At 40.8% G+C, this 22,991-nt stretch overlaps 1 protein-coding gene across 1 annotated transcript in view; it reads right to left on the bottom strand.

Annotated features, from left to right (window-relative positions):
* Positions 1-7,395: 7,395 nt before the first annotated feature.
* The window catches only part of GABRG3 (gamma-aminobutyric acid type A receptor subunit gamma3), a 666,707-nt gene continuing 651,111 nt past the window's right edge, over positions 7,396-22,991 (bottom strand). Inside the window, exons 9-10 of the mRNA XM_051822228.2 lie at positions 22,163-22,222; positions 7,396-15,876 (exon numbers count right to left, since the gene is read on the bottom strand). Of these exons, the coding sequence (XP_051678188.1) occupies positions 15,595-15,876; positions 22,163-22,222 (342 nt within the window). The 3' untranslated portion in view covers positions 7,396-15,594. The remainder of the gene's footprint in view (positions 15,877-22,162; positions 22,223-22,991) is intronic.

The raw sequence follows: 22,991 nt of genomic DNA, 5'->3' as shown, positions 1-22,991 counted from the left end.
GGTGTGATCTGGATGTAACCTCATCCCCAGTTTAGCAGAGCATCTATAGTTGTTGGGCTTCAGAAGTTTTTAATTATTTTTAAAATATGATTTAGCTCTTGTTTTTAATTTTAAAATGAGCATATTTGCATATATTTTTATTTTTATTGTCATAAAATTGTATATTGGTCTTCCTTGAAAATGTGAAGATTCTGGAACATTCTAACCTGCACCACAGCCACCTGTAATGAGGTCAGAGCAGTCTGTTCCTCCTCTATAGCAGATTTGTTTCATCCTCCTACTGCTGGAACATAGGCACACACGTGTGCATGTGTGTGAGCATTTTCTTTTAAAGAGCACTCCATGGAATAGTTCAGTGGCAGGGAATTCAGTATTTCCAATTCTGTATCTGGTATTGTTTCCCTACTGTCTTAGTTTGCCCATTTTTTTTTTTTTAATCTGGCATCTTAGTTTTACCTAGGGTTTAGTTTGGATAGAAAAGTAAAAAAGAAAAGATGTTTAAAACAATCTATGATCAACAGGCATTGTGAGACCTGAGCCTGGATCAAGGTGTAACTATTTTAATTAGGCCTCCATCTTGTAACTTGGGCCTGACCAGGCCCTGAACCCTGAGCCAGAAGCTCCTAAAAGTAAATAAATGAACTCCCCTTGCAATAAACTCTGCTAGCAACAGCCGATTAACAGATAACAGAGAAATACGTAGAGTTCCTGGTGTCTTCTCAGGGCAGATAAGGTGATTGATAGCTACCTGGGTCCCTGTTCGGCACGTATACCCCAGCAGCTCGGACCATATGCTTCGGCCAATCAGTTCAAAAGGCATCAACCCCAAAGCCATCCAACCACCTTTAGTAGGTCCGTTCCTGCCATTGGATGCACTAGTCAATTCTAAGAGATGTCCTTTGAATTTCCCGCGGGATGAGATGATTTGCTAAGTGGTACCATGATGTATAGAATGTCTCTGAAAACCCTATAAAAACCCTGTTAACTGAAGGGTCGGGGCTCTTAATTCAGACCCACTGTGTCAGTGTTGATTGAGAGTCCAGGCCTGGACCGGCAATAAAACTCTCATGTGCTTTATAGCGGTATCGGATCCTTGGTGGTTTCTGGGGATGACTGAACCGGGCATAACAGCATCAGGTATAAAAAAAAATAATAATCCTCATGATCATATTCCTGGGGAAGTGTCTTTTTTTCCAGGAACACTGCCTAACCTTGGAAAGTAACAAGAAAAACGACAACAGCACAGTAAGCAAACCACCACCACCAACAAAGCCAGGACACCAGACCCCAATCTGCATTGCAGCATGGAAGGCTCTGTCCTGAGGACTCCCTGGGCGTCTACCATGATGTCCCCATCCCTCTATCTGGTTAACAGGAGGCCAGAGAGACAGGCTAGAATAGCATCAATGATCCTCAAGTTCCCTTTGTTGAGTTTTCAAAAGTAAAAAGGATCCTATTGTGAAAAAACACAGGGCTCCTCAGGCTGAGGCACTACTGCAATGACGCCCCGATGCTTCCGCACGCTTCAATAACTTGAAGGGCCACAGTGTGTAAAAAGTGGGACCCTCATCCCTGGGCACCTTTTTTTGCTCCTTAGTGTTCTATGTCATTCCAATTTTAGTATATGTGCTGCCGAAGCAAGCACAGTGTTCTATGTCTAAATGTCTTTATGCCTGTTCACTTATTGGAGTCACCCTAACATCTCATTTGTCCAGAGCGTACTTAAAATTTTACCAATATATGACATGCATTATAAAGTCCTTCTTCTGGAACTCCCTCCTTATCCAAATAAATGAAATGGAACCATATTTTAAGGGGGAAATGGACATATTTACTTCCCTCTTTGTACCCGGCTTCCATGAGGTTTGAACTGAGACCAGTGAATCTGTTTCTTCTCCATGAGCCAGTGACAAGTTTGGGGTCAGAGTAATGTAGGCCAGGGCCATTCCAAATGCAGTAGGATTTTTGCTGTGGTTTTTACAGAGTTTGGGATCACAGTTAAGATTCTCAAATCTAAGTCCTTAGCTTTATTGAGCCCTGATCACTCTGGTGCTGTGTCACGGTGTATGCTGTTAACCCCAGTTGGTTTGATTTCTTATATGAATGTCCATTCCTTTTCCTTCTTATGTGTTCACTGTTAATTTTCCTCATGGTTCCCAAATAAAATAAGTAGGAAACAAAGCACTGAGGATCATGAGAACAATTAACATGGCTAGGAAGGCTGGAAAGGCTTATTCCCTCTTTACCTTTATTCTGACTGCCCGTGTGGGGCTTCTTTCTACCGCATTTGTTTTTTCAAGGGGGAATTGGAATATTCAGGGCAGTGAAGTGGTTGTTTTTTTGTTTTTTTTTTTTTTTTTTTTTTTTTGAGAACATGTTTGTGTACACTTCAAAAAAATGGGATTAGGAAAAAAAACATGTTCTTTGGGTAGGTACTTGAAGAACTAGAACGCCTTCCTGGTGTCTTCTGCATGACATTTTGCCCAAAGTTTCTCATGTAGAGCCTCCCTATGTGTCTTATAGTCCTGGTGCTGGTGACTTTGCCAGCAAGCTCAGCATTTGACAGGCGGAAAGGTGTTTCCCTGAAGAAATGATGTAGCTCCTCAGTTCCTTCAATGCTGCCCAACGGAAGTTGGCGCATGAATGAAAGTCCGACACATCCAAAGCCACAGGTGCACAAATCTCTCAGTAACCCTGGACTTGGACCCAATCAATCCTCAATGGAACAGTAATTGCCTGAAATTCTCAACTTATTGGTACAGGTGATTGAAGTGCTAAATTTGCTCTGAATTTTTGTCTGAAGCAGTCACAAGTATCTATAAAGAGAGTTATCTGGTATGAATTCTGATACTTATCTGTTCTTTTGCACTTAGAGAATTTTAAAGATAAGTCTTGGGACTTGGAACTATAGATGTGATACAGGAATCAGTAAGTCTGGATCTGAAATGTGTCATCATGGCACATATGAAATCATTATCTTAACTGCTGTTAAATCTGAGGTGACACATGTGAAAATGTCTGGCAAATTTTAATTGAATTGGAGTCTTTTTATTTCCAATGACCTTTAAAGTAAGCATGAGATTGAACTATTTGGAGACAGTTTTGAATTGGCAAGAGCAGTGCGCTCACACTTTAGTGTGTCTGCCGATAGGGATTTATTTCAGGAGAAGTGGGAAGGGCCCTGGTGTGCGTTTCCAATAAGTGTCAGATGCTGCTGATGCTTCTGTCCACTATGACATGTGACTCGCTAATTAGTTGCAGGGATTTCTGATTTCTGTTTACAAGTGTGGCAGAGGCTCTCACTTACCAAAATGCACGTTCTCTTCTTCCTTGGGATGCAACTGGCTGGCATTTTCCAGCCTCCTCTGAGGTCAGCTGGAGTGACCACATTCCTAGTTTGTGGCAAACAGAATGTGTGCCATTTTCAAGTTTAACCCATGGACATGTCTACATGGTTCTTATTTCTTTTCCTTTTTATTTCCATTTCCTTGGTCTTTAGTAGATTAAGGCTAGTGTTATTTCAAAATGTGACTTACCTGACTAGATAGTTATGGATATATTTGCAAGCTGTTGATTGTTTCACATATCGCTCTTTAAACTTTCACCAACAATGAAGGTGCTTGTTTTGAGGCCACTAAAATAATTTATGAGAACACCTGAAATTATAGTTTAATTGGGCTGAAAAGTGAGGCAGTGTTATGTGGCCTGCCTTGAAAATGAATAAGGAACTCTGTAAACACGTGTGTGGCTTTGTGAGCAAAAAAGACAAATTTGTCTCTGTAATCTTTATTCCAAAGAGGAGAAAACACTCAGAGCCAGGACACATGGTGTTTGATGCAATGAACCTGCTGTGAGGTGGGTGGTTGGGTAGCTGTGATGCTGCCTCAGGGGCCCGGAGTCCAGGCCTCTTTACCAAATGCTCTGGTTTCTCTTTGATCTCTAGGGCTTCTCATGGTCAATGAATGTACTGTCCTGAAGGTTATTGAATGTACTGTCCTGAAGGTTAGGCCGTGACACCTGACCCTGCCACTCTCAGACTGTTTTTCATAGAAATCCATGGCTGTGTCTCCCACCATTATGTGCAGACTGCACGGTTTGGTAGTTGCTGGAAGTCCTCATGTGTGCCTTTCTCAGTCTGTAAGTGAGGGTGATATACCTGAGTCCTACTGTCTGTGTACAGATGGTAGATGGAACAGTTACAAATAAAGACCTACTCCAACATCTCCATCTTCCAGTAATTTAGACCTTTTTCTTTCTAATGAATTCAGAGAAGTGTTGGAATCTCAATTTTCTTAGTTGAAGTTCACAACAAATCCAAGTTTTAACAGCCATGTTACTTGACTGTTAAGTGTCAATCATTAATCTTGAGCACAACTCTGCTGTGTTATTTACTCTTTTTATATGTAAATATTAGCAGGCCAGCTTTAAATTTGGACCTTCTGGGTTCTAATGTTCTCAGGATTAATTCCCATGCACATTCCCTGACTCCAGCCAATACAAATATTTGAGATCCAGAGTGACTTCCTACATGCACCTGCCAGATGTGCAGGGAACAGACCTTGAGGTATCCCTTCTGGGATGTCTTTGGATGTGACTTTGCTTTGGGCCCAAGGTAATGAAGCAAATAGCATCATTCTAGACCATAGTGTCTCTTGGGAGTCTACTACCCAGGGGAATGAAAGGCTAGAAAAGAGAAGTCTAGTTTAGCATGGGGCAGAAGATTCCCACGGGCGATTCCAAGAATCAGTTCAATTCCTCCTTAGCACTTTGGGAACTCTTCCCTTTATGAGGAGTTCCAATCAAGCAAGCAGTACAATCAGCCATGAGCATAATTGGTAGTCACTCATGATCTGCTTCTGAGTAAAAGACAGCCTCTGTTCCTTGATTGACAAGTCAGGCAACCACATGAGAGAACATTCTATATGTCAACTTCTTCAGTTGAGAGTAGCTGTTATTGACTTATGGGAATCTCTATCAAATACAGCTGACCTCAATATGCCATTTTAGCACTTTCAAGATATCCCTTTGAAAATGAAATACTTTTCCAAACAAAAGTGTTTAAATAGACAAAAAAGTACATGTTTACAAAAGTAAAAGAATTGTATTCAAAGTACACTCCATAGAACCCAGGTTTTGAAGATGCTGACTGGCAGAGTACAGCAGCCAAGCACAGAGTTTTGAAGGGTTGGAAGTCATATTTCCATTTTCTGAGTTTTGCTAGGTCAGCAATATTGGTCAAGCTTCAACTTTCTCATAAAAAATGGTGGCAAAACTAGCCCCACCTTTTTAAGGTGCTTTAAGGAATGAGTGATTCAATGTGCTCAAAGTCCTTGATAAACACTAGCCATTATCACAGTTTCTGGAGGGGTCTGCAGCTTTGATCGTCAGCCAAGGAAAATGTGCCAATTCTAGTTAAGAGGAAGGGATGAGTGCACCTGACATGTTCACTGTTGTTCAAGCACAGGTTGAAGTAAACCAAGAAGTTGTTGTTGAGAACATCTGCATACACACTGTAGCTCGGACCCATCAATGTCTGAAAACTCACTGTGGCGGGAAGAGGCCTCTGCCAAGGCTTCTACACAAGCAGGGAGAAGCGAGGGAAATGTCTCACCCTGCATCCACCAGCACAGCGCCCACACAAGAGGGCCAGGACTCCCGTGTTGAAACCACAATGGTTGAGCTATGGGACCTGGAGTTGTTGGTCTTAGTCCACTGGGTTCAGTTCAAACAGACCAAAGCACAATACACAAAATGCTTTATTGTCTACTGTGTGTGTTGGTCCCAGTGGTTGCTTTGCAGTTTGTGTTTGCTAAGGTGTGTCCTTACATTATGGGGGGGAGGGCTGGGGAAGGCAGTGCACTCTCAACTTTCCAGGTGCCCAGCCCTCTTGATAGTGTAGGAGCAGGGACCTGGAGCCCTTCTCACACTGTTGAACAAGCCTTGGTAGAGGCCTCTTCCGACCACAGTGAGTTTTGACATTGATGGGTCCATGCTAAAGTGTGTATTCAGGTGTTCTCAACAACAACTGCTTGTTCAATCCGGAGCTGCAGGTGAGGCCCAGAGCCTGGACTCTCTCCTTGCTTGGCCGGAGCTGGGGTCTCCCACTCTCCATGGGTGGATTGGGGGGTGGGTGTCTCCCTTCATGGGCCTTTTTTTTTTTTTTTTTTTTTTTTTTTTTTTTTAGCAGGTGTAGGGGAGTGAGCTTCCCTTGGAAACTGGCACTTGTAACTCTTTTTCTGGAGAAATCACCCCTCCCTCCTTCCGATTGCATAATTTGCCCCTGGCAGAACTCCTGGGAGGTTGGCTTCTGAGGGCCACAGTAGATGTCACACCCCTCCAGGCAGACAGGGCTCCGCACAGACCCACATCCTTAACCCCAGGGTGTGCCCTCCTGGGCGGCTACCCACATCGGAAAGATGTCCACGTCTGGCTCAGGTATTTTTTGACAACATGTGCATTTATTTGTATTAGAAGTACAAACGTAGGAATCCAAATACAAATACAGAGGGCGGCCCAGCCAGGAGGCCCAGCTGGCTCCAGACAGGGCGCGGCCTCGAGGGCACGGCGGGGACGGGGCGCGCGAAGCAGGGCGCGGCGCCGCCCGTGTCGCCAAGGCACGTCGGGCGCAGGTGCGCCCTCGTTTCACTAGGACACCACGAGCTGCACAGGTAGCGGGGAGTCACGTCCTCTACGGAGGGGAGGAAGACGGCGGCATCTCAGAACCGCCAGAGACTGCCTGGCCACTCAGAGCCAGAGCCTCCCAAGCCCTCGAGGAACTAGAGGGGTGCAGGGGATGTTGGAGGCCACTTGGTGAGGGCAGGGACCCTGGTTGGCCTCCGCTTGCTTGCCTGGTGAGGGGTGAGTGCACACATTTGTGTAGGGCGGGCCCTGCTTACGGTCAAGTGCATCTACACCCGGTGCTCAGAACTGCTTGAGAGAGGCTCTCGGGTTCTGGAATCGCTCCACCTCCCCTCACTTGGGCCATAGGCAGGAAGGATTCCATGGAAACAGAGAGCCGGCCTGCGCCTCTCTGCCATCCCCTTCTGCCTGGAGCATCTCCCAGGACCCCTGACAAGCTTCTCAAAGAGAGGACCATCGGTGCTCCATGGCTGATTGCCACAGATGGCATGGTTCAAGCCAGACATGACGATTTCCTATGTGATCTGTGAGTGTGGCTTCCTAAACAAGTGCGGTGACACCTATTTGTCATCTAAATCTTGAGAACTACTTGACCATGATGCACGAATGGTCAAGGAACCACTCAGGTGTGCACCCAACTAAAAGTAGTACTGCTCAAGTGCTCTCAAAGGAGGCAGGCTTCTTTGGACTCCTGGCTGACTTCTGATCAGATATTTAGGCTTGATTTTTTTTTAAAAGAAAGAATATGAGCCCACATTTTCAGGAAACATAAAGATTGTATCTTTTCTCTCTCTCTCTCTCCCTCTCTCCTTCATCTCCTCTCTCCCTCTCCTTCTTTCCTTTTTACCTTAACCAAAGGCTTAGTAAACTAATATGCTACCAGTAGGAAACTGTGCTCCTTTCTACTTGTTTCAACTAAATTTGGGGTAATGGGTAGAGTAATACACACGTTAATAAGTTGTTCCAGTTTTACCACTGTACATACAGACACAAATACACACATCACTGCAATGTAAACACAAGATGACCCCTTGCTCCAAACAATATACAGCCCCAATCCCTGACAATTGTTACCCTCCAGAATCTTTTGTAGAAAATGCACTCATGGACAATAAACCCTTTGCTCAGTCCAGGAGCTGCTCAGAAAGGAAAACATGTACAGTAGTGCACCACATAACAACGTTTTGGTCAATGACAGACCACATGTCTGAGAGTGGTCCTGTGAGCTTAGACCATCAAATGATATCATAGCCATCTTCGCTGGTGTAAAAACATTCTCTGATGTTCCTACAATGACAACTCACCAATGACACATTTCTCAGAACATATCCCCACTGTTAAGCACTGCATGACCATAGTCGTACAAATACATCAGCATGTAAACATTATTCACTAGCACATTAGCCATTGTGAAGATCAAGAACGATTGAGTGTCTTTTAGAATGTTTTAATAAAATAGTTTTTCTAAACAGAGATTATATATTAGTAAACACTGTAAATCTCACTAATACATTTTACCTATGTCTATTTCTATTCAAAGTAAAAATATGAAGATAAATTAGGGAGAACCAAAGCCTAAAACCCAAAAACAAAATTCTCAGTTTCCAAAGATGCATTCATTTGGAGGAAAAGAGATAGTACATCAAACTCAAGTTATCCTTAAGAAAAGGAATAAGAAAGATAAATGAGGTGAAATGATAAAAACAAAAGCAGCCAACAAACGGGAATTGGGTGGAATATTCTCCTAAATAATTAAAAATTCTGATTAAGGCAGGGTAGACAGACTGCTAGAAAAAGGAGTTCTGAAAATGTTTGCGGCACGCAAATTTTGGACTATGATCTGTATGTTTATTACTTCCATTTTCCCCTTAATCTAACTTCTAATTTTGTTATAGTTTGGAAAAGATATTAAACTTTCATCTCAAATTAATTGCTAAGGATTAATATGGAACACGGAAAAGGATTGCAATGATGACTTTGGTACAGCATACTATATTTCATCTATCATCATATCTGACTAAAAATTTGAAAATTTATCCAGCAAGGTATATCTACATTCTACCACTTTACTTAGTTTTAATTTCACTGAAAGTTACTTAAGAGAGCAAATTTTTCTTTTTCTTTTCTTTTCTTTTTTTTTTTTAATCTCTGTATCACCAGCCTGCAAGTGCTAGACCCAATGAATGTGGTTGATTACCTGATGTTTTAACTGAAATTACCAAGACGGGGTGCTATGATCTGGCCATCAAAGTATCAAAGTGACCAAAGCGCTGCTTTCCGTACTGGGGAAGGGGCTTCACTCATTGACAAAACTGACCAAAAAATTTCTCCCTGTTGTAAACATGAACAGTACTGGATACAAAATCGGTTGTAACAGAAACTGAATAAGCTCTCATTTTCCTGAAGACCAGAATCTGATGGTGGGGTAAGATTTCTACTTAAATTTTATCCAATAAATCTTTAAAAATCCAAATTCAAACACTGTCCTTGCAAGTAGATCTCCTTATATTAACAAACAAGCGGCCGGCACCACGGCTCACTAGGCTAATCCTCTGCCTGTGGCGCCGGCACACGGGGTTCTAGTCCCGGTCGGGCACCGGATTCTGTCCCTGTTGCCCCTCTTCCAGGCCAGCTCTCTGCTGTGGCCCAGGAGTGCAGTGGAGGATGGCCCAAGTGCTTAGGCCCTGCACCCCATGGGAGACCAGGAGAAGCACCTGGCTCCTGCCATCAGATCAGCGCGGTGCACCGGCCGCAGCACGCCGGCCGCGGTAGCCATTGGAGGGTGAACCAATGGCAAAGGAACACCTTTCTTTCTGTCTCTCTTTCTCACTGTCCACTCTGCCTGTCAAAAAAAAAAAAAAAAATCAAACGAGCTTTGTTTTCCAAGAAAGTACTCTGCAAAGGCTCAGGCAGGTCTTCTATTATGCATAAGTTAATTAATCAAGAAAGTTAGGATGGCCCAGCCAACCATCCCAGAATACCCTCATTAGCCTTTGTAGTCAAAACCTTGCTAGGGACAACTCCACTTGCCCTGTTTGAGGCATCAAACTTCTTGCTTAAAAACTCAGCCTGTGCTAGGCAGAAAGGAGGTGCTGGTGGGCCCTCCCTTCATTCACTCTTACTGCCACTCATCATCATTATCAAAATGTTCCTAAAGTGACAGCTTAGGCCCCAAAGGTTATTTTCCCACAGGTGAGTTGGGAATTCACTTTACAAACAGCCATGTATAGGAAAACTGATAGAAAACAGGAACTTTAACGTTTTCATGAAAAATGGGTTCGTGGCAATGCTGTCCCTGTAAAGACATAACCTGGGGTCTGAAGTGACTTGTTGCAGCCTATTGATCTAAGAAATACATATTTAAGAAAGTACAAAGTGGATGTGATAAGTTCATAAATGTCCTACACTAGGATGGGACTTCAGTACATGAAGCAAGCAGGAGGAAGCTGTGTCTAAGGCTGTCACCGGAAATGTAAACATTACAGTCATTCCTTGGTATCACAGATGATTGGTTCCAGGAACCACCTTAAGTCTTAAGTCCCTTTTATAAAATGGTTTATTTGCATATAACCTACACACATACTGTCCTATACTTTTAGTCATCTCTGGATTACTTATACTACCTAATACAATGCAAATGCTATGAAAGTAGTTGTTTATGCTATATGAAGGGGTATTTAAAAAGTTCATGGAAAATGCATATTTTCTTTTAATTGCAACATCCTCAAACTTTTTGAAGTATTCTTGTATTACTAGGGAATAATGACAAGACAATAAATCTGTATATATTCAGTACAGATGTAATTGTTATAGATGATTTTTGTTCTGCATTAGGCTGATTCAACAGATGCAGAACCCGCCAATATGGAGTGCAGACTGTACTTTGTTGGAAAAACAAAGGTGAAACTCTTTATATCTAGAGTGCAAAATATAGCAGTTACGTGCTCAATCTGGAGGATTTCATTATTGGTAATGTTTTTTCCAACCTGCTCAGTTTAAACTGTGTTCTGCAGAGACACAGAGGGCCTCCCTTTCCTACAGGAAGCACTGTCTCCCTCACATTGCCTGGCCTGCTCACTGCGTTGGAAAACCTTGTGTTGTATTTACAAATTTGAAAAAATGGTGAAAGTTGCTGCTTATCTGAGTAATTCAAGCAAGGCAATTTGCATTTATCTCAATTACTTGAACTGCACATTTAAACAGTGCTTATTCTGGGTGTGTTGTATATATATGAATGTGTGTTTTTTCTGCCTAATTGTAGTTTAACTCAGGTTCATGTTTAACATAATCTGAAAAACCCACTTGGTTAACTCAGACCATGACAAAATTGTTAGTAATTGATTGTTAAACTAATATTTTAGGATAAATTTACTTAAACGTTTCTAATATTGGGCTTTTATGTAAGCAGAATAATAAGAGGTGTAAGGGATTTAATCGACAATATTAAAAACCAAAGCAGCATCCAATTAGAGAACAGTTTGAAAATAAATAAATAAATAAATAAATAAAAGAAATATCCTTCTTAACCTTGATAAAACTGGATCAGGCTCGTTTTCTAGAATTGCTAATTTGCAATCAAGAGAAATTTCAAAATGAGGAGTGGCAATGCTCTAATTTGTAGTCTCCCAAACTCTCAGGCATTAAGAAAAAAGCAAACCTCATTTCTATTCTCCCAGAAATATGAGTAAATGAGTTTTTATCCTATAATCTCAATACATGTTTTCCTCTCATAATTATAGAAGTCTGCTTTTATAATAAAAAAAGTGTGTCAACAAGGGATCTAAGATAGTACCTGTCATTTATCCTGAAGTGCTGTTATTGTTGTTGTTATTATTATTATTATTTTGGTTCTTTGTATGTGACTGTATGGAGAACACTAATGTGGAGATACTGCTAAACTGAGTGAGCCTTAATGTTCCCTTCAGGCCAATCTGAGAAAAGAAATACGTACAGAGTACATACTTCCTAAAATGTAGGGCCATTGCAAGGTGGGGAATTAACAGAAAACTGTGCACTTAACATTTATAACATATTTACAATCTGGTTCTTCCCCCCTTATTTCCAGATACATTTCTGAATAAAACTTCTTTAAATGATAGTGTTCTGAAATGGACACTGATCAGTACAAATGGATTTGACATTTTGGTGTATTTTATTTACATGAGCTTGTTTGTTTATCCTGTCATTCACTAATTTTTATAGAAACTGAAACTGAAATCTCACATATATACAATTTATAAACTCTCAGAAAAATCTCTCAAAAACAGTTGCAAGATCTTCGACTGAATTCAAAATGCTTTGAGCCTTGAGAGCACTGAATTAAATATGGTGATAAAGACTAATAGTTGGAGACCAGTTGTAATATTCCAAGTCTCAGAGAAATGACATAAGTTTCCAGTTTGGCAGCTGAGAAAAAAATTATGAAGGAAGAAGAGGTTTTGTTTGTTTTGTGTTCTAGCCCTTTAGAATGTGGCCCATTGATTTTTAGTTGTGGCAAGCTCTGGTCAATGCAAAATGGAATGGGGTGGGGGGAAGGCTGGTCCCTTTCCCCATTGCTTCCCAGAATGTGAAATTTTGTCTAAACTCTTACTTTTACTGCAGCAAGCCATCACTAGGGGAAAAGGTTTGGTGTAAGGTTCTCTATGGACACTTGACATCCCCATCAGAAGGGCTATGAAACTAACTGTTAAGATTGGCCCCAATTCCCCATATGTGGCATGAAAATAGTTAACTATTAAGAACAAGCATTTTCTCCATCGAGGAATCAAAAAAAAAGCATTATATTTAATTGATTTGGTGTAAAATGAAGGATAAAACTTTGGCATATAAAGAAATGAAATTCTATTTCCATTCACACACAAAAGAGAATAAAACCTGGCTTAAAATACAGCTGATTTCAGGAGGTGGAAAACTTTACAAGATATGTGTTATGTGAGCTTTTTGTTTTGTTTTAAGGCATATTTTGGATAGATTGAGAGAAGTGCTGGCTGGGTCCAGAGTAAGTTATTTCAACATTGTCCTTCTCTGTTCAGTATTTGGGGCCTCTGTTCTGGTCAGTGGTGCTGGGACTTTGCAAGTCAAAATTTATATAGGCTCTAAAGAGACATTTTGCTCTAATTCCATTCATCCTAAATGTCTTTCCTTCCTTCCCCCTTTCCCCGTGGTGCAGCTTAAAAGAGAGGCAGTCACAGTTTTAAGTAAGATCCACAGTGGTCAGAAATTTGAATCCTTGTCAAAATACAGAACTGTCATCTCCTCGCTGTAGAGTATTTCTGAAATTGAGGAACACAATAGCACCTTTGGAATGCAAATCATTTGGATCAAAAATGCTTCCCAAGTCTACATGCAAAGCATGGGCAGAGCTGTGTGAACAGCCTTGAGCCGAGTGCCCCCACATAACCCTCAGAAGCAGACTCCCAGCAAAGGAGAGTTGTGCAATTGAAGAGGGATGTGCCTCCCTCACACTCTCCCTGCATGCCTCTGCCTCCTTCCTCCAAAAAGTAAACACACCCATGTGCTGAAAGCCTCTGAGTGGGGTGCACTGAAGTCTCCCATACTGTGGACTGAGAAAGTTCATCTCAGGAGTTGAGACTGACACAGAAACAGTGAATTATGCAAGCCTGAAGAGAAACAGGCATTGCATTGCAGTGATTTGGGGGATGATGCTTTAGCTCGTTTCACTCAAGAATCTATTTTGTGCTCTGTTAGTGAACATCTGCTCGACTCTCTTGAGATGAAGGTTCTCCTTTATGGAACAGGAACCATGAACTGCTGTGTTTTGATCACAAGGACTGCTGAGGTTCAGAAGACAATGGCTAGATTCAGAATAGAGAGGCAATTGGGATATATCTGCTGTGTGCAAAATTTCACAAGAGTTGGCAAAAACATCCAAATATTGAGTGATTTTGAAATAAGAAGCCTCATTAAAACTGTTTTTAAGGTAAAATTGGACCACATCTGTGTTCTAAAAAAGTTTTTAGGTTATTTTCCTCCCAAGAAGAATTTTACTAGAAAATTCAGTTCTCTGCAGAACTTTTTTCAAAATGTAAAAGGTTGAAATTTTTCATTTTGTTGGCATCCTTCAAGTGGGAAGTTGTGTTGGAGGAAGACTGCCCTCTGTGGCAGTGTGGTGGTGTAAAGGGGGGATTCCTGTGCTCAGGAACTGTGACGGGCAGGCGAGGTTGAAATTCTCCACAAAAGGAGAAAGTTCATTTCAGCCAATGTTTTCAACTTATTGTTTTTTAAATTTTAAAAGCCAAATTTGCTTAGTAGAAGCTAATTGGCTTGAGGCTTATGAAGCAACTATCAAATCAAAAGGTAGAACTGACAAGAAAAATGAGTATGACTGTTTCACACTATACAGACTTGAACTTCAAAAATCAGGTGATAATGAATCTGTATTTTTGCATTCACTTGATACGCAACAAAGTTGAGAAGAATAAATGGATGTATCTAATAGGAATTTTTCTATCCTTTTCTGCTCCCAACCCCTCCTTTATCTCATTTACAACCAGTGAATTTGTGAAGTCACCACTTTTATATAATTTCTCTGTATAATGTTTTAGTTTTTTTTTTTGAGTAATAATAGTATTCACAATAGATAATTTAAAAATTCATGGTTTCCAAAAATAATTAAATTTGTCTTCTGGGTGAGAAGGATGAGAAGCACAGACATTTTGATACCAAAATTTTAATAATGCTCAAGCATTATTAAATAACTAGTGGGACCCCTTCCCCCACTGATGTTGGAAAGCTTCAAAAGAGGCTTATGAAGCACACACTGGCATCCAGTTATAACAAAGAACTAGCATCAAGAAGCAAACAGGTTTTGTGTTATAAAAATATCAAAAGAGTATTGATTCAAGGGGGATTTTTTTCTTTGGAATTTTGCTATGTATCCATATTTCAAGGTATAAAATATTTTTTGTTCATCAAAATATATAATTGATGACAGCCATTACTGATTTTTTTTGCATGTAAATTTGGTTTGATTTGAAAAGTAATAAAATGTTTAAGATTCTACCTACATCTCTTTCACACTCTGGAACAGATTTTCAAGACAAAGGCTTCTGCATGCTGTATGCCTTTCTTTGCAAGCTGAAGACATTTATTTAACCCATGTAACACAAGCTGGACACATACTCTGGGATTGAACTTGGTCTAGTAAAACACAGCTCTTAAGGTAAAACATTGAACTAGTCCAAGAACCCACACTTTAAATACTATTGACTCTTGGCAGTTTGGGTTAAAGCTCTAACCTAATGCTCAGAGATAACCAATTCTTTGATGTCAATGACATAAAACTTAAAACCAAATTATATTTTTCCTCAAATGGGAAAATGTACATGTACACTCATTCAAGGTCTAGGGTGAGGCTGGAAGGTAAAAGGGTGCTAACAGTGAAATGGTGCCAAAGAAAAACAGGCCACAGAAAGAGGAAACTGGGTCAGATCTCACTGCAGCTCACACCTGAACTCAGAGAGTCCACAAGCACAGGACCGAGGGCAGCTCAGAGTGTCTGCACCAGAAATGTCTCAATACACATGGGTGCTGATGGTAAGGACTGCAGAGGGACAATACAGAAGGAGTAAGGCCTGAGAGCGCGTCTCAGATAACTGCTTGCATGTTTTACAGATTTCTTCTCACGGGCAGTTAATCCATAGCTGCTTCCAATATGCAAAATCATTCATAAACATCTTCAAGCCACAGATTCAGTAAGGGGTGAACAAGAATATCGCTTTAAAATTCAATGAACATGGGTGTGTTTGTGTGTGTGAAATTTATAATAGAAATATTTGCCAGACACTTCCTGTGATATGGAAAGGTAATTTATGACTTAAGATAAACTGAACAGTGTCCTTCCTTGGTACTCTCGGTTGGTCACTAGTGGACAGAGAATGATGGAAGGAAAAGAATGTGAACCAAGTGCTCTTCACTGATCACTAAGGGCAACATTTAAAGATACAGGTATCCAACCCAATAGACCAGGTTAAAGAGCAGGAACGATGTGGGGAAAAAGACCCGGGAGTATGAGTCCAGCTCCAAGATGTCTATGTGGATACGTCCTTTTCTCCAAGAGCCTGATTTACATTCTTCATAGCAGCAGAAGAAGCTCTGACAGTCTTTGCCGTCCAGACACTCATAGACACAGGTATCCTCAAATTCTTGCCAGTACACGGAATTGTTTAAAGTGATCATCGTAGGTGGTGGTGGCCTCATGTCGAGGAGAGAGTAGTTCTGTAGGCAACGAGAAAAACATGGCAACCATCATGAAATGCAGTACAGACAGACTGAAGTGTATCAAGCATTAGGTACAAATTACATCTGACTACTAGATAAAAGGGATGGAAGGATGTGCCCATCCCCCACACTGCCAAATCAATCTTTTCAAATCAATGCAGGTCTAATGTAAGGAAAAATTGTATTGCAATTTCCAAACTTGTATTTTCCACACTATTAGTAAAGGTGGTTGAACATATTTTCAAATATGTATTAACCATTTCAAGTCCCTATTCTGTCCTCTTTCTGTTGATTTGCAATAAATATGCACATATTATATATTTATTTCTCAATTTTTTTTACTTTTCATTAATATGAAGAGAGCAGACTTCATTAATTTCATAGGTACATTTCTAAGAAGATAACTATACTTCCCTCCGTCCCCTGCTACCTCTCTCGACATCCCTCCCACCTTCCTTTTTTTCTTTAATTTTTGCAAAGACATAATTTCAATCCACTCTATAATCAGAGGATTAATTCACCAAAAACCATAATATTCAACAAGTAAAAAGTAGGAATACTATAGTTCCACAGGAGTATCAACAAGAGCTAAAAAGAACAATCATATCACAAGATGTCCATTTTATTCCTATACATTATATTGTATTCTATATTAACTGCTACACAGCAGAGAAAACATGATATTTGTCTTTTTTTGAAGTGGCTTATTTCACTAAGAATAATGGTTTCTAGGTGCATCCATTTGTTGTAAAAGAGAGGATTCCATTCTTTTTTACAGTTCAGTAGTATTCCATAGTGTATATATGTGGGGAGCAACTGGGAGCAACTCGGACTAGACTAAGTTACTGGAATTAAGACTTATTCTATGCATCTGCTCTCCCACAATATGGCGCTGGGAGAGGAGCAAACAGCTTCTACCCAGCTGCCTTTCACCAACTTGACAAGCTGCAGGAGCTGCTCCTGATTGGAGGAGAGCAGCGTACTCGGCGTGTGGGTAGCAGAGTTGGGATTGGTGGAAGAGGACTATAAAGGAGAAGAGAGACAACATGCACCAGGAACATCTAAGGGGAACATCTATCTGAAGGAACACCTGTGCAGCCCCCGAGAGAGCCGGCCGGCGGTGTGCCGCTCCCCCGCGTAAGTGGGGAAGGTGGCAGGGGGAACCACCCTTCCACGGAGGTGGAAGGGATGGTAGCCAACCCGGGAAGAACCAGCAGCAAACCCGGGGAGGGCCGAGCGAACAAAAGAACAGCGCAGGGTCTTGTGTCGTTCCTCCACGAAGAGGGGGAGCGACATATATATACCACATTTTCTTTATTTGGTCATCAGTTGATGGACATCTAGGTTGATTCTATATTGAAGTATGTGAACCTTCTAAAATATTAATAGTAAAAAGCAAAGTTAGAAGAATGATGGGAGAATCTCTTTGTCCATGTAATTTGCATTAAAAGTGAGAGTTGGACACTGCTCCCTCAAGAAAGAGAACCAAAAATGGGTTTTTGAGTACTCCACACTTCAACCCTTTCTCCCTGGTTTAGGACTCCACTACCCCAATCAAAGAAGATCTAAAAATAGAAGGCAAAGAGGTACCATGTTTCCTTATAATAGTATCTTTTGGTAAAAAAATGAGATTCTCATGATACTTTCTAATCGCTTCTATCCCAGCATTGGGACAATCTGGCAAAGGAACTAGCCAGCCATTTAGAACTGGCTTCTATGTCCACCTCTCCCTGGACATGGTTTTATTTCTACTTCTGCAGTTTACCTCCCGATATGGAAAACTCAATGTGGAGCAGATAAAGGAGAATGAATGAGAGGAACCATCCCGTACTTTGATAAGTAGCTTCAAATGAGCTGTCCATTCCACAGACAGTTGCTGCGATAATCTAAATAGCTGTGAATTATGTATTTATTTATTTGTTTATTTTGACAGGCAGAGTAGACAGTGAGAGAGAGAGAGAGAAAGGTCTTCCTTTTGCCGTTGGTTCACCCTCCAATGGCCGCTGTGGCCGGTGTACCGCGCTGATCCGAAGGTAGGAGCCAGGTGCTTCTCCTGGTCTCCCATGGGGTGCAGGGCCCAAGCACTTGGCCATCCTCCACTGCATTCCGGGGCCACAGCAGAGAGCTGGCCTGGAAGAGGGGCAACCGGGACAGAATCCGGAGCCCCAACCGGGACTAGAACCCGTTGTGCCGGTGCCGCAAGGCGGAGGATTAGCCTAGTGAGCCATGGCGCCAGCTGTGAATTATGTATTACATTGAATTCTGCTAGGGGATACAGTCCTAAGTTTGACTGAATAGACGAAAGGAACTAAAAAAAAAAAAAACATTTTCTTGTCTGCTTTTAGTGCTATCTTGTGATACTGAACTAAGACAGGCATGCCAGTGGAAGCCCTGGGATGTGATGCCCAGGGAGAGGTGGACACAGAAGTCAGTTCTAAATGGCTGGCTAGTTCCTTTGCCAGATTGTCCCAATGCTGGGAAAGAAGTGATTTAGGACTCATTAGAAAGTATCATGAGAATCTCATTTTTTTACCAAAAGATACTATTATAAGGAAACATGGTACCTTTTTGCCTTCTATTTTTAGATCTTCTTTGATTGGGGTAGTGGAGTCCTAAACCAGGGAGAGAGGGTTGAAGTGTGGAGTACTCAAAGCCCTTGTAAATGGAAGCATCTGCCTCTGTGTGAGGACAGACTTACAGCACAGTGCCCTGCACCAAGTGTTCATTAAGCACCCGTCTACCTTCCTCCACAATTCTTCTGGATAGACAGAAGTGAAAATCTTGCTATCCCTGCAATGCTATCTAATATGGAAAGGTATCTTTTAGGTTAATGGTTCTTAAATTTGCAGGTAGTAAATCTCTTAACTACCACAAGTATTTGCTGAAATAAAGCAGATTCCTCCTTCTACTCCCATGCATTTCAGAAATGTGTATCTTTCCAACAGGCTCAATTTGTAAAAAATTTGCCTTTAATGACATACAAGTGCAACAAAGGATTTCTGACATGTGTGCTTTGACAATGCTTAGCCAGATTTCCATCCATTCATTTCCTCAACTCTGTAAACTGCGTTTCCTCTTACTGTGTGGAACTGACTATGGGTTTCAGGGCTTTTTTTTTTTTTTTTTTTTTTTTTTCTGGGGAAAGACTGACTCAGAGTGGCCCCAGAGAGCTCTACAGGGGCAGGGAGAGCTCACCAGAGATCTAAAAGGTGATTTCTGGAGGCCGCAGGCAAACAAGCAGCAAGACTTTGGGAAACAAGAGAAAATCCCTCTTCAATTCCTCATTTGCAGAACTAAAAACCCAAGGTAACTGAAATGCAGACTCATTAAAATATTTATGAGGGTTCTATTTCTGTGTTTTGATAGCTCACTGGAAATGAAACTAATTCCATTTTACAAGATTGAAAGAAAATTTATTGTACGGCAAAGTGACTATAGTTAATAATGATAGTCACACATTATATGCTTGGAAAATGTAGAGTGAATGCTATGTGTTATCACCACAGAAATGATAACTATGTGAGATATTACTAGATTTAATTATTCCACAATTTATATAGATGTTGTACACAATGAAAGCATACAATGTTATCTCTCAATTAAAAAAGAACTCTAAACAGCTATAGCTTACATTGCATAAGAACTTACTTACATAAACCCTGCTTTTTGTGATGAAAATATCATCAATAATCAAAATAGATATTTTAACTAATAATTTCCCAAAGTCAACTTCAGCCAGTGTGCATCCCTGAATAACTCCTCCTTTTGCCTGGGTATAGAATGCAGCCCCAAGACCTCCCCTGAGCTATGTTTGCTGGGCACATGTGAAGTCCATTAGCTTTGCATTTGACGGGATAAGAAACTGTGGCACAGAGAAGTTAGAGCAATCTGTCCCCAGTCACACACATGATCCCTCATGGATTCTAGCTCCTGATAAATTCATTTATGCTTTTTCTTGTTGGCCACAGTAGCCCCTGAACTAGCATGAGGAGAGAGTGGAAATGTTGGCAATTCTCATCTAATAGTGGATAAACTTCCTGTTTCTCTGCTGTCATATGACCTCCTGCTGCTGATCTCTGATGGTGTCTTCTCACCTGCCTGGCACCCTTTCAGCCTGCGAATTGTGTTTCTTTGTGCGTCCTTTGAGGTCATTAAACTTCCTCTCATTTTGTAAAAATTTCTCCTACTTTTGTGAGAATTTCTTTTCTCTTTGTGTGAAAGAATATTTTTTTCCTTTTACCGATGGTATCCTTTCTACACCAAGATGCCCGCATCTCCCTCAGCTCCAGCCCCGGCTGTGCATGTGTGATGACGTGCTCCTTGGCCCTCAGCCTGTCAGTTCTGACTCTAGTCTGATCTTCAGCCACCCCTTCCCAAGGTCAGGCTGTTCTACCTGGATGGCTTGCCAGGTGCAATTTGTATTTTTACTGTGGTGTTCCACAGCTGTAGAAGTGGCTTGCTCATTAACCTTCTTTTAGAACGACCATGATACACATCTGTAGATAGCTACTGTGTCCCCTATGAAAATACATTGAAATACACCGAAGAGAAGGTACAGGTTAAGAGTTAGTAAACCACCTGTGGTGCATGGGTGGGCACAAAACATTCTGTGAATAACTGAATTCATACGCACAGAGGAAAAAATTCAGAACTATATATGTATGTTATTGTATGATGAAAGTGGTAGCTCATATCAGCAATTTAAGGATATATTTATTGCCAATAAAACTTGATCCTTACCAAGAATTATATACTAAGAATTCAGATATATTAATAATTAAATGTAATATTGTCAAAACTTGGTGACTATAGAGCCCAATTTCTTCACATTTCATTTTCCTCATATCTAGAATGAGTTTTTTGAGCACGCGAGTTGATGCACTTAAAACATATTGTCAAGCAAAGTGCTCAAGAGACAGTGAGGGGGGTTATACTATTCTGAAATAGGTGGGAACTTCCAAAGTAGGATACAAGATACAGAAACCACAAAAGGAAGGGCATATAGATGGGAAAACACGATACTTGAAATGATTCATGGAAAAGAACTACAAGGAAGGATCGTACAAGGTTGGCAATGAAATATGGAATAAAAACTACACTAAAAGTTTAATATCTTTAATATGTCCCAAATGTGACTACACAGATTATGGGTGTGTTATAAAACATAATATACATAATGTATAATATAAATAACTATTATTTTAAAATACTAATAAAATTTAAAAGACATTAAGATGCAGTTCACAAAAGGAGGATTACAAATAAAAATGAAAATATTAAATGATATATAACCAAAGAAATAGTAAATGAGTAAAGATTGCAGGTGGCAAATTTCTCTTTGGCTATCAAACTGACATCAGGGAGAGTTCTGGGAAATAAGTGCCTGGCACTGCTAACAGAGCTGTTAGAATGTCATTTGGTAATGACTGCGCAGCCCCTTTACCACACCATTCTGCTTCTAGGTATTCGTATCTAAGTAAATAGTCATAGGTGTACACAAAATAATAGGGATAACAACATGCATAAAAGTGGAAGTGTATACTTGGCTTAGTATACAGTCAAGATTGCCTATGAATGAGTTATAAGTATATAATACAATCATTACAAAGATCCTATAAAATAATATTAATAAATAGCAACATAAGTGTATATAATTTTTAAGTTCCAAATGAAGTTATAAAACAATGCATGAGTAATAATTTAATTCTTCTAAGATGTATGGATATACATTATTTGAATGCTCAGGATGAAGTCAGAAATACACTAATCTGGGTATAAGGAACATGATTAATTTTCTATGTGGCAAATATTCTAGGTTGAATTTTTTAAAGTAACAGTTAACACATTGTTTATTCATTTACTTGAGACACAGACTGAGGTTGGGGAAGAGAAAGAGAGAGCTCCCATCTGCTGATTTCACTCCCCAGATTGCCAATGTGGCTGGAACTGGGCCAGGATGAAGTCACTCTGAGTCTCCCACATGGATTGCAGGAAGCCGATCACTTGAATCATTACCACTGTCTACCAAAGTCTGCATCAGCAGGAAACTGGAGTCAGGAGCTGGAGATTGGCATCGAACCTACATACTCTGATACGGGACATGGGCATCTTAATTGGCATCTGAACCACTAGGCTAAAGGCCTGCCAGAGCAAACACATTTTGAAGGGAATATCTACATCACGCACTGGTCTACAATACATGCACAAGTAACCAAAAACTATCTTTCAAACACATCTTAGCGAAAATTCTCCAAAATATTGGCACTTGCAATGCTATACATACAGAAGGGGCTTGCAGGCTTATTCGCTCATGAATCCATCTTGAGGAATCTGGATGTAATAACTGTGAGAAAAGAAGAAAAATAATTAGAAAACTCCTATTGAAATCTATATTCCAGAGAAATCTTTAACGTCTGACTACCAATCCATGCCCCTCTTAGTGATGCTAGAGAGATTCTATTCATATCTTTAGAATCCCTATCTATTTTTTGATTGTGATATAGTTATATATTTGAAAGGCAGTTGGGGGGGAGGGATGAGACAGAGAGAGAGAGCTTCCATGAACTGGTTTTCACTCCCAAATGGCTCCAGTGGCTAGGCTGGGCCAAGCCAAAGCCAGGAAGCTGGAAATCCATCAAGATATCCCTTGTGGCTGGCAGGGTCCCAACCACTTGGGTCATTTTTTTTTTAAGATTTGTTTATTTGAAAGGCAGAGTTACAGACACAGAAAGGGAGAGACAGAAAGAGAGGTCTTACACCTGCTGATTCACTCCCCAAATGGCTATAACATCCAGAAATAGGGCAATCCAAAACCAGGAGTCAGGAGTTTCTTCCAGGTCTCCTAAGTGGGTTTAGGGCCCCAAGCATTTGGACCATTTGCCTTTGGTTTTACTAGGTGCATTAGCAGGGAGCTGTATTGGAAGTGGAACAACCAAGACTCAAACAGGCACATATATGAGATACCAGCACCACAGACAGAAACTTTACCAGCTACACCACAGTGCCAGCCCCTTGGATCATCTTCTGATGCCTTCTCAAGCACATTAGCAGGGAGTAGAATTGGAAGTGGGACAGCTGGAGTTTAAAACAGTACTCCAGGCCGGTGCCGCGGC

The sequence above is a fragment of the Oryctolagus cuniculus genome, chromosome 12 (assembly GCF_964237555.1).
Source record: "Oryctolagus cuniculus chromosome 12, mOryCun1.1, whole genome shotgun sequence".
NCBI classification, from domain to species: Eukaryota; Metazoa; Chordata; class Mammalia; order Lagomorpha; family Leporidae; genus Oryctolagus; species Oryctolagus cuniculus.
Note: the sequence above shows the minus strand (reverse complement) of the source record. Positions and strands in the feature narration are given on the sequence as shown.